Source organism: Fusarium tjaetaba (assembly GCF_013396195.1).
Source record: "Fusarium tjaetaba strain NRRL 66243 chromosome Unknown NRRL66243_c0000493, whole genome shotgun sequence".
Classification (NCBI taxonomy): domain Eukaryota; kingdom Fungi; phylum Ascomycota; class Sordariomycetes; order Hypocreales; family Nectriaceae; genus Fusarium; species Fusarium tjaetaba.
The window spans coordinates 1-13,469 of record NW_023501689.1 but is presented as its reverse complement, the minus strand read 5'-3'; the positions used below and the strand labels follow the sequence as shown (position 1 = coordinate 13,469).

The following is a 13,469-nucleotide window of genomic DNA, read 5'->3' as shown; positions in this document are numbered from 1 at the left end:
CTCCCGCGGCTTACTACGTTTAGAGGCAGGGAGACAGCTTGGGAGCACCCGATGCTTTTTCATGTCTCCCAGCAGAGCTACAAGGGTTCATCCACCGACCGTAGCCGTACCGCGATATGCCGCATCTCCCCAGATATAGAGTCGCAGCTGTACCGACAACTGGTAGTATGTAGTCTGCATCTTGGAACTAAACGGCAAGCTGAGGAAAGCCGAGACGGTGAGTCCGCCGAAGAAAGCTGGATCAACCCAAAAGCTAGGCTGGCCATCTTCCATGCTCAAGCGGTTCTCGCCGAATGGAAGCAGCCTTCCCGGCAAACACCAGTTCTTCCGACGTGAAACTACTTGGCGCAGCGACCTTTGCAAGAGGATGGATCGAGCGCATTGAGTCAAAAAGAGGAACGGGTATTGGAACCGATCGTATCGTCAGGCTGGGTTCTCGATGGGGTTACTGTTCGAGAACACACCCGGTCGTAACGATGACGCGAGAACAACTGGTAGAGGAACGGAGGAGGGTCAAGGTTGTCGGCGGAGGCGGGAAACGCGACTGGGATCGTTGGAGATGTATTGCATCCGATGCTTATTTCGCGCATGCCTGTATCGTCGCTGTAGCTAGCACCTCTTGCTTCTCGGAGCCTAGTCGTTGTCGAAGAGCAAGTGATCCTGTGCGACGCTGTCCTCTGAGAGGCAATATTTAATTGCCCATAGAATAGCAACGCTGGTGATCGCATGCCAGTCGCAGTAGGGGCAGCTAATCGTGGGGCGCGGCGAGAATCGAGGGCTCAAGAGACAACGAGGAAGACAGCATGTTCTCGTAGACTTCTAGCTCTTCCGTGTCGGCGCGTCTTGGGATCTCAGAGCCCTTCTGGCTCACGCATCGCCCACGCGAGACGGGTTAGTGGGGTTTCGCAGCAGGGAAGACATCCCGATGTCGCGTGAACTGGACGATGTTGAACAGTGAGGCGACACCGTGGCGAGCGCGGCGGACTCGAAGGGAATGGTGGAAAGGCAGGCGGTCACAAAGGCCAAGGACGATCAGGTACTGTTCGGCGAATGCGTCTTGAGCCTCAAGTCGATTCGGCTTGCGATCGGGGCGTCGAACGGTTTCAGTGCTCAGATAATCGCCGGGGACAGTAAGCCCTTGTTCGCTACAGAAGTCTCGTCATCAAATGCCGGGCCTCGATTCGAGCGCAGCAGGTGCACAAAGGTATTGAGATCAATGCTGGTGCAAAAGTGAACGCTTGCGAAAATGGAGGGCATGTTTGGGGAGCTTGCGCCACAGAGTGCCACACTTACATGCATAGCCTCCAACTTCAAATGATCACCACGAGCGCAAATGACGAGATAAAAAGATAAAACCAAGTGCAATCGATTTCCTTTGACTCGGAGATTGGGAAATGGATTCGAAATTGGCGAAAAAAGAAACTCCACGAACTCATAACTTTCAGATTTCATGTGTTGATAAAAGTCTGACACGCTAACCAATTGCGTCAACGGGTATTCCCTGTTCAAAATGTGACCTATAACGTTAATTTAGCCATAAGGGCAGGAAATTATTTCACTTTCCACTCAGTCTCTTACAGCTTAACAAAAGAATTTTTAAAAAATCAGGTTTAGAGAATCTTTCTCTCTCTTATGCTTAGTATAGTCAGCTTGACGCGAGAATGCGACATGCTGTTTTAGTAAACATTCTCTGTCGACTCCAGATCAAACTACCCTGTAGTTTTAGTATATGTCGCATAGCAAGCAATGCTTAACAAATGGGATCGTTAAATGTGCATCATTTGAAGTCAATTCAATACAAACACAAGGAGGCTAATCATTTGCAGCAGCTGGGTGCAAGCGCGCAAAGTCGCAAATCAGTTCATCGGCCCTTTACGACAAAACTGTCATGATGAGATCTCCACAGCCCATGAGTACCTTGCCGCCACGCTCGCGCTTGGAGTCAGAGTCAGTATACGGAGCTCAGCAGTAACGGCCATACTCAAAATACCGGAGAAACCAAACCACCCGAGCCTTACACATAGACTTGTAGATAATACCACGCGCCTTCAGTTCCTCCTTCAGATCAACCCTGCTTCCCACCTTGATGATGAGATTATGTCCATCGTACTCGACGACCCAATCATTCGAGCCAAAGATATCCCCTAGCGCCTCTCGGAGCTTCTCCATCTTGCAGAACCGTTTCTCGGGGAACTCGTGCCTGAAGACGAGCTTCTCGGTGTCGACAACGTTTGTGCTGCCCCACCATTTGATGATAACCATTGTGGCGTATGTTGGGTGTTTCTGCCCGAACTGGGTCTGTAAGAGGGTTAATCTGAGTTGATAGACCTGACAGCCGATGCTTACATCCCGCGAACGACTCGTTTTTGATAGACTTGTTGACTTTTTGACTTGGAAGGCGTGTATAGGGATGATAACCTGGGTCCTTTGGGGCCTTTTATAGGGGGATGTGGAGATGAAAGGTGGTCAACATTCACAACTTGATGAAAGTGTGGTTCACTTGCTGAAGGAACTCATGATAAGAGCATCAATGTCTGCTGACATGGGGGCTCCAAGAAACAACAGACACACCTGTCCCTGAATGCGCCTGATGAGTGATTCGTGCCTTGACATATGCCAGCCATCAGTTGAACAATGATGAGCTCTCAGGTAGTGGCTGCGAATATCTGGTGTACTTGGCGCCCTTTCACGAGATCAATTCAAGGCAGTGCTTGAAGAGAGGGACCATGTTGACGTTCCCCATAACCGCGATGACCCTGTGAATAGAGCATTTACTATGGCTCGTCACGGATAGGTGAATTGTACATAGAGTCACAAAAAAAACTTCATATGGCGATCACGGTCTCAAGCAAGGTGATGATCGACCCGGCTCAGGGATGAAGAACGAAAGGACGCCAACGATCAAGTATAAATAGACCAACAACCCCCCGATGTTTCCCATGCCAAAAACCTCAACACAGCTAAACCTCCACATATTACCAACACCAACACTAAAAACGCAACCATGCCTTCCGGAACTTGCAGAAGAACCAACAAGGGAGCCGCTAAGTGGCAATGCGACCAAGACATCAAACTTGAGCTCATCAACGACAAGGGAAAGTTCGAAAAAGCACTGAGAGATATTTATCCTCTTGGATTCAAGGTCGACTATGAGTACAGCTCCACTACCTGCCGTGTTATTGCGCTTGCGAGAAACAGAGAGCCTGCCGACCTGCAGAAAAAGCTCCAAGATGTCGGTGCTATTCTTCAGGGGCGATTCGGGCGAAGAGGCTGAGCGCTGAGATGGATAGTCCAGCATTGAGGGGAAGGACGAGACGTGTACATCGAATGACATTTGGACTTTTGACAGCTATGAGATACTCGTAGTTATTCACATAGGAATCGCATAAGTTGAGCGACCAACAATGATGAGTGAAAGAAGTGATGTTGAGAGATGGCCGATGGCCGATCCAAGACCCCCTTAGTCGTCACGGCGAAGAAGATGTGAATCGAGAAGTGAAGGAACCTGAAAGGCCGGGGATGCCTGGAACCACTTTGTTATGGATGCTGTGAGCTGACGCACACTTCGAAGCTCCAGGACAGTGATGATGAGGTCCCCGAATACTCTAGAGAGTGACAAGCTGAAACTCATTCTGTGCGGTGATTAGAAGCGCTCAGACAGGTTCGAGTGTGAATGGGGTTATTGTTAGTTGCCTACTGAGCCAGGTTTCAGCTATAAGTAACAGATAAATGAACAACAGTCAACAATCCATCAATCCATCAACCCATCAACTAAACAAGCTACAACTACACACAAAAAGTCACATCTACGAACAGTCACTATACAGCAAGAATGACTGCAGATTCCCAACAAGGAAACAAGACAGATTGGCACACGTTCGAACAGAATATTCCAGAAAGCCTCGTCAGCGACTACAAGAAGCTGGAGAAAGGCTTGAAGAAATACTTTCCAGGGGGAATTGACGTCACATTTGTGAAGGCAGACGCCCACCATGCAGGATTCTACAAGGTAACCGGACTCCGAGAGAGTCCCGACAGGATCTACCTACAGAAATTCCTCATGGATGGAAAATATATTTTGCAGGAATGAGCACGGAGGCAAGGAGAGGAAGGCAACCGCGAAGTTTGCAGGCCACGGTGAGAGACAGTCGGTTATCTCCTGTAGTCAACATTGAAAAGCCTTGGAAAGCAGAACCTAATCAAGCCAAGGGTATAATTGGCCAGCCGTAATCTAAGCTTTACAGCCCTGAAGGATGAGGTGACTCTAACAGTTGTGAGAGGAAGAGATGCGAGCAATGCAGAATGCGTGACAGTGTACCATGCTTTGGTTAATATTTTCTCACTTCCCAAAAAGGCGTGAGGCTGTGTCTATCGAGAATAAAACAAGTGACCACTGTTAAATGGCTGTGTATAGAGCACGTCTGCGTCTCTCGAGTGGACCGTGATAATTATGTAGAGGAGTCTGTGGACTCGTGAACTGAAAGGCAATTCACTCTCGATGCAGGAGTCTGACAACCTGACGTTCACAGCCTGGTGGCAGTGACATTGAGCTTGATGCAAAGTGAGTGAAAAGAGCCAGAAGAGTGCATTGGGTATAGATAGACGCGGTCAGCCTGTAGAACGGCTGGCCAGAAAGGAAGCGAATTGATCACATACCTACCCATTGAAGAAACACACCGCGAATAATCAAGAATTACATCAGCCGCAGCCATAATGTCTCGAGACTCAAATCTCGGAAACAAAACCGAATACAGTGGATGCACTGTTTACATTCCTTATAGGCTCGTCAGAAGAAAATTTAAAGGCTATAAGAGACAAATTGGACGACTTCTTCCCTGGTGGAGCATGCATGGCAGAAACGACAGACGCTATGGCGCATTATAAGATTGAGGGAATGGTGATTAAGGGTTCAGCGGATTTCAACCTGCTCCATGAACTGCAGGAACTTAAGCTCGTCATGAAGGAATGAGAGAAAGTAGACTAGAGAGGGTTGTTAGTGACGGAGCGCCGTGATGGATGGCCAGGAAGGGGGAAGACCAGATTCATAAAATTGATTGCTACAAGAAGGAGAAGCTCCAATTCGGTCACAAGCAAAAGCCAACTATGAAATTTCATTTGACAAGACCATCCTGGTGATGGAACTGTGACTACCGCTTCACCGAAGTTGTTTGCCGCTAAAGTAGGCCTGACACATTAACGACGCATTGAAGTCTTAGCTAGCTGATTCAGTGAATTGTCTACACAAGTCACTCGGGAAGCATTCGAACAAGTCCCGAGATTCACGTTGGCTGGGAGGGCATTATGAAACGATTCACTCTTGAGAAGCGAGGAGACCGCAATCACTGAGCTGCGGAGAGTGATGAAGTGCCCGATAAATCTGTGAAAGGACTCCAATTTGAAGGTTGTTCATTGACAGAGCGCTGATGATCACGCTCACTTGGTGACTGTGACAAGTGTCTGTTGCAGCGACAGTGAAGTCATTCAAGGCTGAAGATTGGCTATAGAAAGGAGCGACTCGCCGGCCATTAGCCAGACAAACAGACAACATCAACAACAATACATCCAATCCACCACAAACTTCACATCCACACTCACTACCTATAACCATGCCTTCAGACCAAGAACCTCAGACTTTTGGAAGTCAAATCACAGATGTCCCCGTCCGTCTTGTCAAGGACTTGGAGACCTTCAAAGCAGCACTAAGGAGACATTATGGTGAAGGAGTGACGCACCCCAGGGAGAGCGTACATGGAGGAGAGGCCGTGTATGTGGTTACAGCGCCTCAAGCGAGCACAGGCCCCCCAAATCTGGTGAAGACTCTCCAGGACGAGGGCGTTCTCAAGAAGGATGATGAGTAGTGAGAGGAAGACGTCCGGCATCATGGGTTCCGTTACTGAGGGAGGAGAGATGTGGCAACTGAAGCGTTTGCCTTCTCAGATGCAGTGAGACAATGAGGTCGAATTGAGCCTTTTCACTTCCCAATTGCTGGCTTCAAGTGATGACCAAAGGTGAATCGTTTGTATAGGAAATCGCAAACGGTGACGCTGTGAATACCTGATTGAACAACGTATTCGCTCTTAGAGTGAGGCTCATTGTACATCCGATGGCAGTGAAACCACCATGGCCACCTATAAATTGCATCGTCGCATTCGAAAAATGAAATAACCAACATCATAACTTACTCATATCATAGCTACTTATACAGGACACCCTCTAATAAGAACATCTAAAGAAAAATGGCGACTTACGGAATTCAAATCCATGATATCCCCATCCGACTTATTGGGGACGAGACTGCTTTCGAGAGAGCTGTAGAGGCCATTTATCCCCATGGTGTCACGTTTACATATCACAGAACAGGCAATAAGTATTCACCATGGCCGGTCTGCAATGTTCAGGCCAATGCAAGCACTGGACCTACTGATCTCGTCAAACATCTCCAGGACGCTGAGGTTATCATGAAAGAATGACGGGGACAGGGAGATTGGTGGAGGGAGGAGAAATCTGCCGAAAGAAGTTCTGTCAGCAATTTGAAGAGCTGAAGGGCTCTCAGTAGGGCATTTAAATTATGAGACACTATATTCCAATATGAAGGTGATGTCATTCACGATGCTTCAAAGTGCATACCAAAAGGCTCGACATTTGTGAGCAGTTTGCCATCGCGAAACGATTACGAACCCGTTCTTGAAAGTGAAGTGACCTAAAGTCACCTTGATACTCAAAAACCTGAGCCCACGTAAGCGAAAGGGTCATGCAAGGCAATAGAGTTTCGCGTGTTAGGGCACGGCTGGCAAACTCTATATAAATGACACGATGCAAGCCTCCACGCCATTAGAGAAACCTTTTCGTGGTCAGTTGGACGTCACTCAACAGCCAATAGGAAGGTACTGGAAGGTTTGCCCGACTATAAATTGGCTCGCAATGAATGAAGAGGAAAGTGACACAGAGCTCATCAGAATACATCTATCCTGAAAAGGGCCAGGCATTTTTCTGGGTCACCGATGAATGCGAGAAGCGGATTCATTGTTGGCTTGATAGAGAGTAAAGAGGGGTTCTACTTTCTGCTTCTTCCAGAAGAAGAAGAAGGGGCTTGTTGTATGTTTTGCCATTTGTAGCTGAGAACTGTGGCTGGAAGCATGCCCTGGGCCCACGTATTTGAGTTGCAGGATTAGAAGCACGTGGCCACGAAAAGAACAGCTGCACGGGAGAATGGGCGCTGCCAATTGTGATCAAGAGGAAAAAGGTTCTCGGTTCGATAGGGAATGTGCCAAGCGTGCCAGTTGAATGAACCATGAAAGAAAAAACGCGGTTCTACTAGACTTCTTGCACGCCCGAGTCTGCCAGGCTGTGGCTTAGATCTAAGTTGCTGAGATAGCGATAGTGTCTTATCTACTCTTGATATGACGAATGCTCGGTTGAACGAGTCTATTTGTGCGGCGTATGGCGGCCATGATTACCATAAGGTTCAACAACTCAGTGAGTTATACTTACAACACTAATTCAAAAACGCCCCAACTTAATCATGAGGAGAATAAATATAAATGCACTCACGGATTGAATCGTTGCCACTGACTGTCCCTTCTTTTCCAAACATATACACTGCAAGATGTTGATTCTCAACTTGTTCAGTATCGCCATCTTGGCCCTCACCAACCCGGTCTTCGCCTCACCTATCCTTGGCGACAACACACTTGAGGCTCGCGACCAGCCTCCACCACCTCAACCTCCCGTTATTCCTCCTGTACCTCCACCTCCTCCGCCCTCAGGTCCAACAGCAACTCCAACAACCACCGCAAACAACTCAACTGTGGCAGGTCAACCACCTATTGCCCTTCAAACCGACACTATCCCAAGAGTCCACCTCGTCCCGAGGCGTATACTCGACAACTTCACCGGCATACCCGTTCCTCCACGTCAACCACGCCAACGGCGCAACCTTCCAGGTAACTTTGACGGAAAAATACCAGACTTTGTCAAAGACGACAGGTACGAATGGAATAGCCAACAATACCCCGCCTATTCTCTAGGGAGAATCCTCCTGGGCTCAAAGTCACATGCGAACGGGAATTGGAGAACTTGCAGTGGTTCTTTGGTTGGACCGCGACACGTCTTGTTAGCGAGGCACTGCTTCGGGTGGGATACATTCTCCGAGACTGTTACGTTTGAATCCAACTTCTTCGAGGGCCAGAGCGGAGGCATATCGAACGTGACGGACGTCATCGCTCTGGCGGACGCCCTAGATTGTCACAGAACGCCCATGAATGAACAGGACAAATTTGAATGCATGCTCTGCAACGACTGGGCCGTATTGATTCTCGCGGATCGAATGGGTGATAAGCACGGGTATCTCGGGGTGAAAGATTTCGACACAAAGACTCTGATGCACACGCAAGCTTTTGTGAGTAAAAGAGAACAGAATAAGAGAATGAACACTAACCTTGCATAGTCACACGTGGGGTATCCTGACAGGTACCTTTATAATAAAGAAAAGCCTATGCGACAGGATGGGATAACAGCAGAGAGATGTTATCACTCCTGCGATATTCCTGGCGACAGGGTTATCACTGATGCGGATTGTCAGAGCGGACAATCAGGAGGACCCTTGTTCAGGATGGAGGACGGGTTAGCTTGGCAATATGGCGTGGCGAGTTCACGTTTTGGGAACCTCGCTAGCAGTGTGCCTATTCCGGATAAGTGTGCTTTTGTATCGAGCACCAAGTTTATCAGTGCTGTTGCCATGGCGCGACAGCAGTTTCCATAGTAGCTCAGGCAAATGGAGGGCTATTAGCAAGATGGTCACGTAACTGTATACGAGAAGTAAATTGCGTCGGCTAGCCAATAAAATTACATCCCAACTTAGTCTGTGATATAGATGCAGCGGTTCCGGTGGGCGCCATGGCCGCCCGATCAAGACAGTGATGATGGAAGATACGTGAGAGTAAGAGAATGTGATAATGAGAACAGGGAATGAACCTTCTTTCACACCTTTTACGCATCTTAGAAACGAGCCAGCGGTCATGGCGAGATGAAACTAGACGTGTCAAGACCCCCTGAACAGGTTAACAGGCCTAGAACAACCACTGACGGTGACGGAACACTACACTACTGGCACTAAGGCGGTGATCACATCATGGAACCTGGTTTGTGTATCTGCGGAGATCTCTGGCACCCAATGAGCGAGAGTGACCAGACATCTAGCTCTCTACGAAGGCTGGACACCTATGGACGCGGGGTCAGAACAACTAGGATAGCACCAAGCCACTCAGCAAGGATGCAAAGGATAAAGAACCAGCTGAAGAACTAGTAGGAATAGCTTGCCGCTGGAGATGAAGAGAACGTCTCGAGCCCGTCATGGAAGTCAGCGACGGGCTACTTCAATACGAGGCCCTTTTTTTGTGACTTGAAGAGTCGCATGCTACCATTCAAGAAGACTGCCTTCCCAAAGGAACTGACTGCTATGAAGATAGCTGCATTATTGGATACAGGCTTCTGTATCGTGAACGCTGCGCGTTAGGAGTGGCGAGGAGTGCGTGACCACTAGGTTCTGGGCTGTAGCTAGGATGACCACAAGCCACTGAGCAAGGGTTAACGTGAGCTGTAGCATCAGTACGTCTTGGCTTCATGACGAGAACGCCCCCAGCACATCATTGATGTCTTCGGAGAGCATTTCGACACGAAGCCCGTGGTCGTCGTCGCTTGACGTATCTCAGGCGACAATTGAAGCAAGGGAACTGACTTTTAGACGCGATGGAGCTGAAGATAGATTTGGTGCTGGCTTAAGGATTCTGCCTTGGGAGCTGGTCGTCAGTAGTGGTGAGGGACTCAGCAGCTGGCCAGCCGGTTGCCCCATAACACCATCCTGAACACCATCACATGTCGACGGGCAGTCCGGCCACCCACCCATGATCGAGCATCGAGCTCAGTGAGGGTAGGGAACACTTTGTGGCTTACATGGAATACAAGTTCCGGATGTGCTATAACATGGAGGGTGACATATACTGCTTCGACGTCTCAGCTCGAAGTCTCGAACATGGAACTTCCGTTAGGTAGCGCCACTTGGGTGACCCTGGCGAATCTCCCAGGTTGCAATCGATTTTCGGTACCGAGAGAACCGTACCGAGAGGACTGTGCCGAAATATGTAGAGTTGATGAGCTTCTTCCTGGAGAAGCTGTGAATTGGTGCTGAGGATATCCGGCCCTCTTGGACGCGAGCTCTCTGTATTTATAATGAGAGAATTCAGCAACGAGAACCTGATTTTGGAGATTGTATCAAAGAAAGAGGTAATGCATACCCTGTCTATCCACTCATGGATGATCTCGGATGCAACCGCGTTACTTTGCTCCATACCTAGATGTACATCGTCAGAGGAGAAGGCTTCCCGGTTGAGCTACAGCCCTAAGGGAGGAGACACAAAACTTGGGACTTGGACTCGTCGTAGATCACTGGGTTTTGGCGGAGGCCAGTCTCACGTTTTCTGTCCGCCGGAGACCACCAACCGTCACCAGCCTGCTTTGAAACTGGTGCCTTGGGTATCCCTGGCTCTGTCCCGTCTGATACATGATTGAAGTTTCCATATCGTCATGACTTCTTATCAGGCTCCTGCTTGGAAAGCCTGAGTCTCGGAACACTGAGCCGTGTTATTATCTTGACCTGAGTCTAGGTGAGGTTTGAGAAGAGTCAAAATGAGGCCAACCTATCATGCCATCCGAGTCAGAATGAGCTTCATCAGCCTTTCTCGGGAAGAGTAGGATGGCGAACTTCCCCAAGTCCAAGCCAAGACTTAATTCCCCAACGTCAGAGTGATAACATGCATTATTGTTGGCGCTATCTCCCCTTGCTTCTTGGCCTCGCTTCCGACCCCATCCGGACCACGACAGCTCAGTCCCCTAAGCAATGACGGGACCCCAATAGTAGCCCCCGAGACTCTCTTCCCCAAGAAGCCAAGCGAAATCCACGCTATACGACGCTGAATCTCACTACAGAGCCTCATCGGATGAAATAGGAACCCAAGAACATTCCAAGCGCCTTCGCGCAACCAATCTACGGAAATGGACATTTCTACAAGGTCGCATTGCGTCTTCCAGCCCTGGAGCAATAGACTTTCGTCTCAAGGATGACGTGCCAAGAATACGAGCCCCGTAAGCATCCGACCTTTCAAACCAACAACTTCCATAAACGAATACAGTAATTGCGCCGATGCATTCGCTTAGGAAAGACCATTAGTAAACAGTCTGTGCTCATCATCCCCAGTTATCACAGTGAGATACCCTTGCGGGGAAGGGTAATCACTCCCCGTTCTAGCTGAAATAGCTGATATCCAGCAAAAGCCAAGACCAAAACCCCAGACTACCAACGCCCGTAAAGTGGAACAACGTCACGGTGCATTTGGAGCTGGTGCAGATCTGTGAGACACCAGCGGTGAATCCTTCGAGAAGACGTCTAGTGGGAGATCGTGTCGAAAAGAATCCGGGAAGGCGGGTTATCTTGAGCCTATCATTTGACATTGAAGTGTGAGGAGCGGGCGTCGAGTCGATAGTGCAGGCGGCTACTGGAATGTGTTATCTGAATAGGGCTAAGCACATGCATGACTAGCTAGATACAATGTATGATGAGGAAGCGGCAATTCTTCTAGAAAACAAGATCAGCGAGCTTAAAACTAACCCTAGTATCATTTCACCGGCGTATCACTGGATAATTACTGTGGCGGAGCATCGTTAGTGGAGTGCTAGTGCACAGGTCGCGGAGTAAACAGCCCTCCCCCCAACCCCCTCTCAGTGAGATGCGGGCACCGAACCGCTAGACTAGATCCCCCGCAGATATCACATTCTAGCTAATAAACTAGAGCGGGAATCTTCGGAACGGTCTGGACTCGCCAAGAGGGGGTTCTGACACAGACGCTATGATGTTGTGATGCAATGCTCCAAAGTTCAAGCTGCAAGGGATCAGGGTGGTATTCGTGACCCAATGTCTGGCACATCCCTGTGAGCTGGTCTTACGGGTTGCATTGAACAGCATGCATGCTGTACTTCAGGCAGTCGGATCATTGTCATTGCGTAAGTTTGATAGCGTAAACTGGGGGAGATTAAAGGTTTGATCTATGGTTCACCTACAACGACCTTATCTCTCAAGATGATGCTAATGAGGAGAGAAGCTAAGGAGAGGAGTCACCTTGGCCAAAAGGGTGCGGAGGCAGCCAAGTAATGTCAGCGGAGTAGCCAAGCTAGTCTCTCCCTTCAACATGGAACATGCGGAGACAACTACCACCCTCACTCTTGGCTAACACTTAATGAATCATGCAAATAATACAAATTACAAAAACAATCATCTAACAACTTTACTCTCTCCATCGTGAGCTGCAATGACGCGGGGGAAACGGTCCTCACTTCCTTCTGCATCCCTGCTGCTTGTTACCCCATGTCGACCCCGCAACCTTAATCGTTAAGCTTAATCTCCTTCCCTGTTCGGTATGGTACGACCTTGTTGCTGCGGGCGTACAGTTCTGGAAATCCCGCAGTGGAGAAATCAAACTTGGAGTTCTCGTCTACCAGGCTAGCTAATGGCATGGCTGTTTTGGAGGTAGGCAGTGCAATACGAAATTCTCCAATAAGAGAAGAGACTAACGGCTCGTGATGATAACGCCACTCAGTTTGACCATTCTTCTAGAAGGAAAGAAGCATTCTAACCTAAAGCTTAATACATTCTCGTACGGAATCCAGCCTGTTAAACGCCCGGAACTAGCTTTCATTGTGGTTTAAGTCATCTTGGCGCCGTTTTCTAGCGTTGTGATAAACCTGCTCTTACAGAAAAGCGCAGACCATCTGTTGATCAAAGACACACAGAGTGTTGTCAGCTAAGTCATCCCTGTTCTCGCAAGACGAGTACTACCCCAAGTTTCTTGGCGACGGTCTAGACCAACTTAATCTGTCCTTGCCAGATCTGCCCTCCGAATTTCACGGTCCACGGGGTTGCCGACTCCTACTCTGCACCCCGCAATGCGGGGGATGGTCAAGGACCATGGGGAACTTGGGGGATGGGCGGTACTGTCACTCTATCCCCAGGTTTTATCGCTGTCGAGAAATGTCTATATAACTGTCCTTGAAGCGCCCACTATTTTTGTTCTCATCAAGGCAGTCGATCGCTTTGACTACCCAGCTACCTCTACTTTATAAACTTCTTCTTGACTTGTTATCATCATGGCTCAGCGTGACAACAAGACCGACATCAGGGACGTCGAGCCCCAGATCTTTCAGAATGAGTATCCGGAGAAGATGATCCCTCAGGTTGAGAAGATTGATTACTCTGGTGCTCATGAGAAGACTGATCCTAAGGAGATTGCTCTTGTGAGGAAGCTTGACCGATGGATGATGGTGAGTAACTGATCATCAATACGAAGGAGATAAGTTTGCTGATGATAATAGCCCATGCTTTGGAGTATGTACTGGCTCAACTATCTTGATCGCAATGCTAT

At 48.8% G+C, this 13,469-nt stretch overlaps 5 protein-coding genes across 5 annotated transcripts; 4 read left to right on the top strand and 1 right to left on the bottom strand.

Annotated features, from left to right (window-relative positions):
• Nucleotides 1-892: 892 nt before the first annotated feature.
• On the bottom strand, nucleotides 893-2,262 carry FTJAE_13891 (uncharacterized protein; the record flags this gene model as incomplete). The annotated part of the gene is made up of 2 exons (XM_037347076.1): nucleotides 893-1,137; nucleotides 2,019-2,262. 2 exons carry the CDS (start codon nucleotides 2,260-2,262, stop codon nucleotides 893-895), a joined length of 489 nt encoding a protein of 162 aa, XP_037199094.1.
• Nucleotides 2,263-3,004: 742 nt separating this feature from the next.
• Nucleotides 3,005-3,274, top strand: FTJAE_13890 (uncharacterized protein; the record flags this gene model as incomplete). The annotated part of the gene is made up of 1 exon (XM_037347075.1): nucleotides 3,005-3,274. One exon carries the CDS (start codon nucleotides 3,005-3,007, stop codon nucleotides 3,272-3,274), a length of 270 nt encoding a protein of 89 aa, XP_037199093.1.
• Nucleotides 3,275-5,606: 2,332 nt separating this feature from the next.
• Nucleotides 5,607-5,858, top strand: FTJAE_13889 (uncharacterized protein; the record flags this gene model as incomplete). Its single annotated transcript, XM_037347073.1, has 1 exon — nucleotides 5,607-5,858. One exon carries the CDS (start codon nucleotides 5,607-5,609, stop codon nucleotides 5,856-5,858), a length of 252 nt encoding a protein of 83 aa, XP_037199092.1.
• A 1,748-nt stretch (nucleotides 5,859-7,606) lies between these two features.
• On the top strand, nucleotides 7,607-8,761 carry FTJAE_13888 (trypsin-like serine protease; the record flags this gene model as incomplete). Its single annotated transcript, XM_037347072.1, has 2 exons — nucleotides 7,607-8,398; nucleotides 8,447-8,761. The coding sequence occupies 2 exons, from the start codon at nucleotides 7,607-7,609 to the stop codon at nucleotides 8,759-8,761; spliced, it is 1,107 nt and encodes a 368-aa protein (XP_037199091.1).
• Nucleotides 8,762-13,194: 4,433 nt separating this feature from the next.
• FTJAE_13887 (major facilitator superfamily transporter) lies at nucleotides 13,195-13,469 on the top strand (the record flags this gene model as incomplete). The annotated part of the gene is made up of 2 exons (XM_037347071.1): nucleotides 13,195-13,368; nucleotides 13,420-13,432. Coding segments are annotated over 2 exons (187 nt in total), but the record flags the coding sequence as incomplete, so codon positions are not given.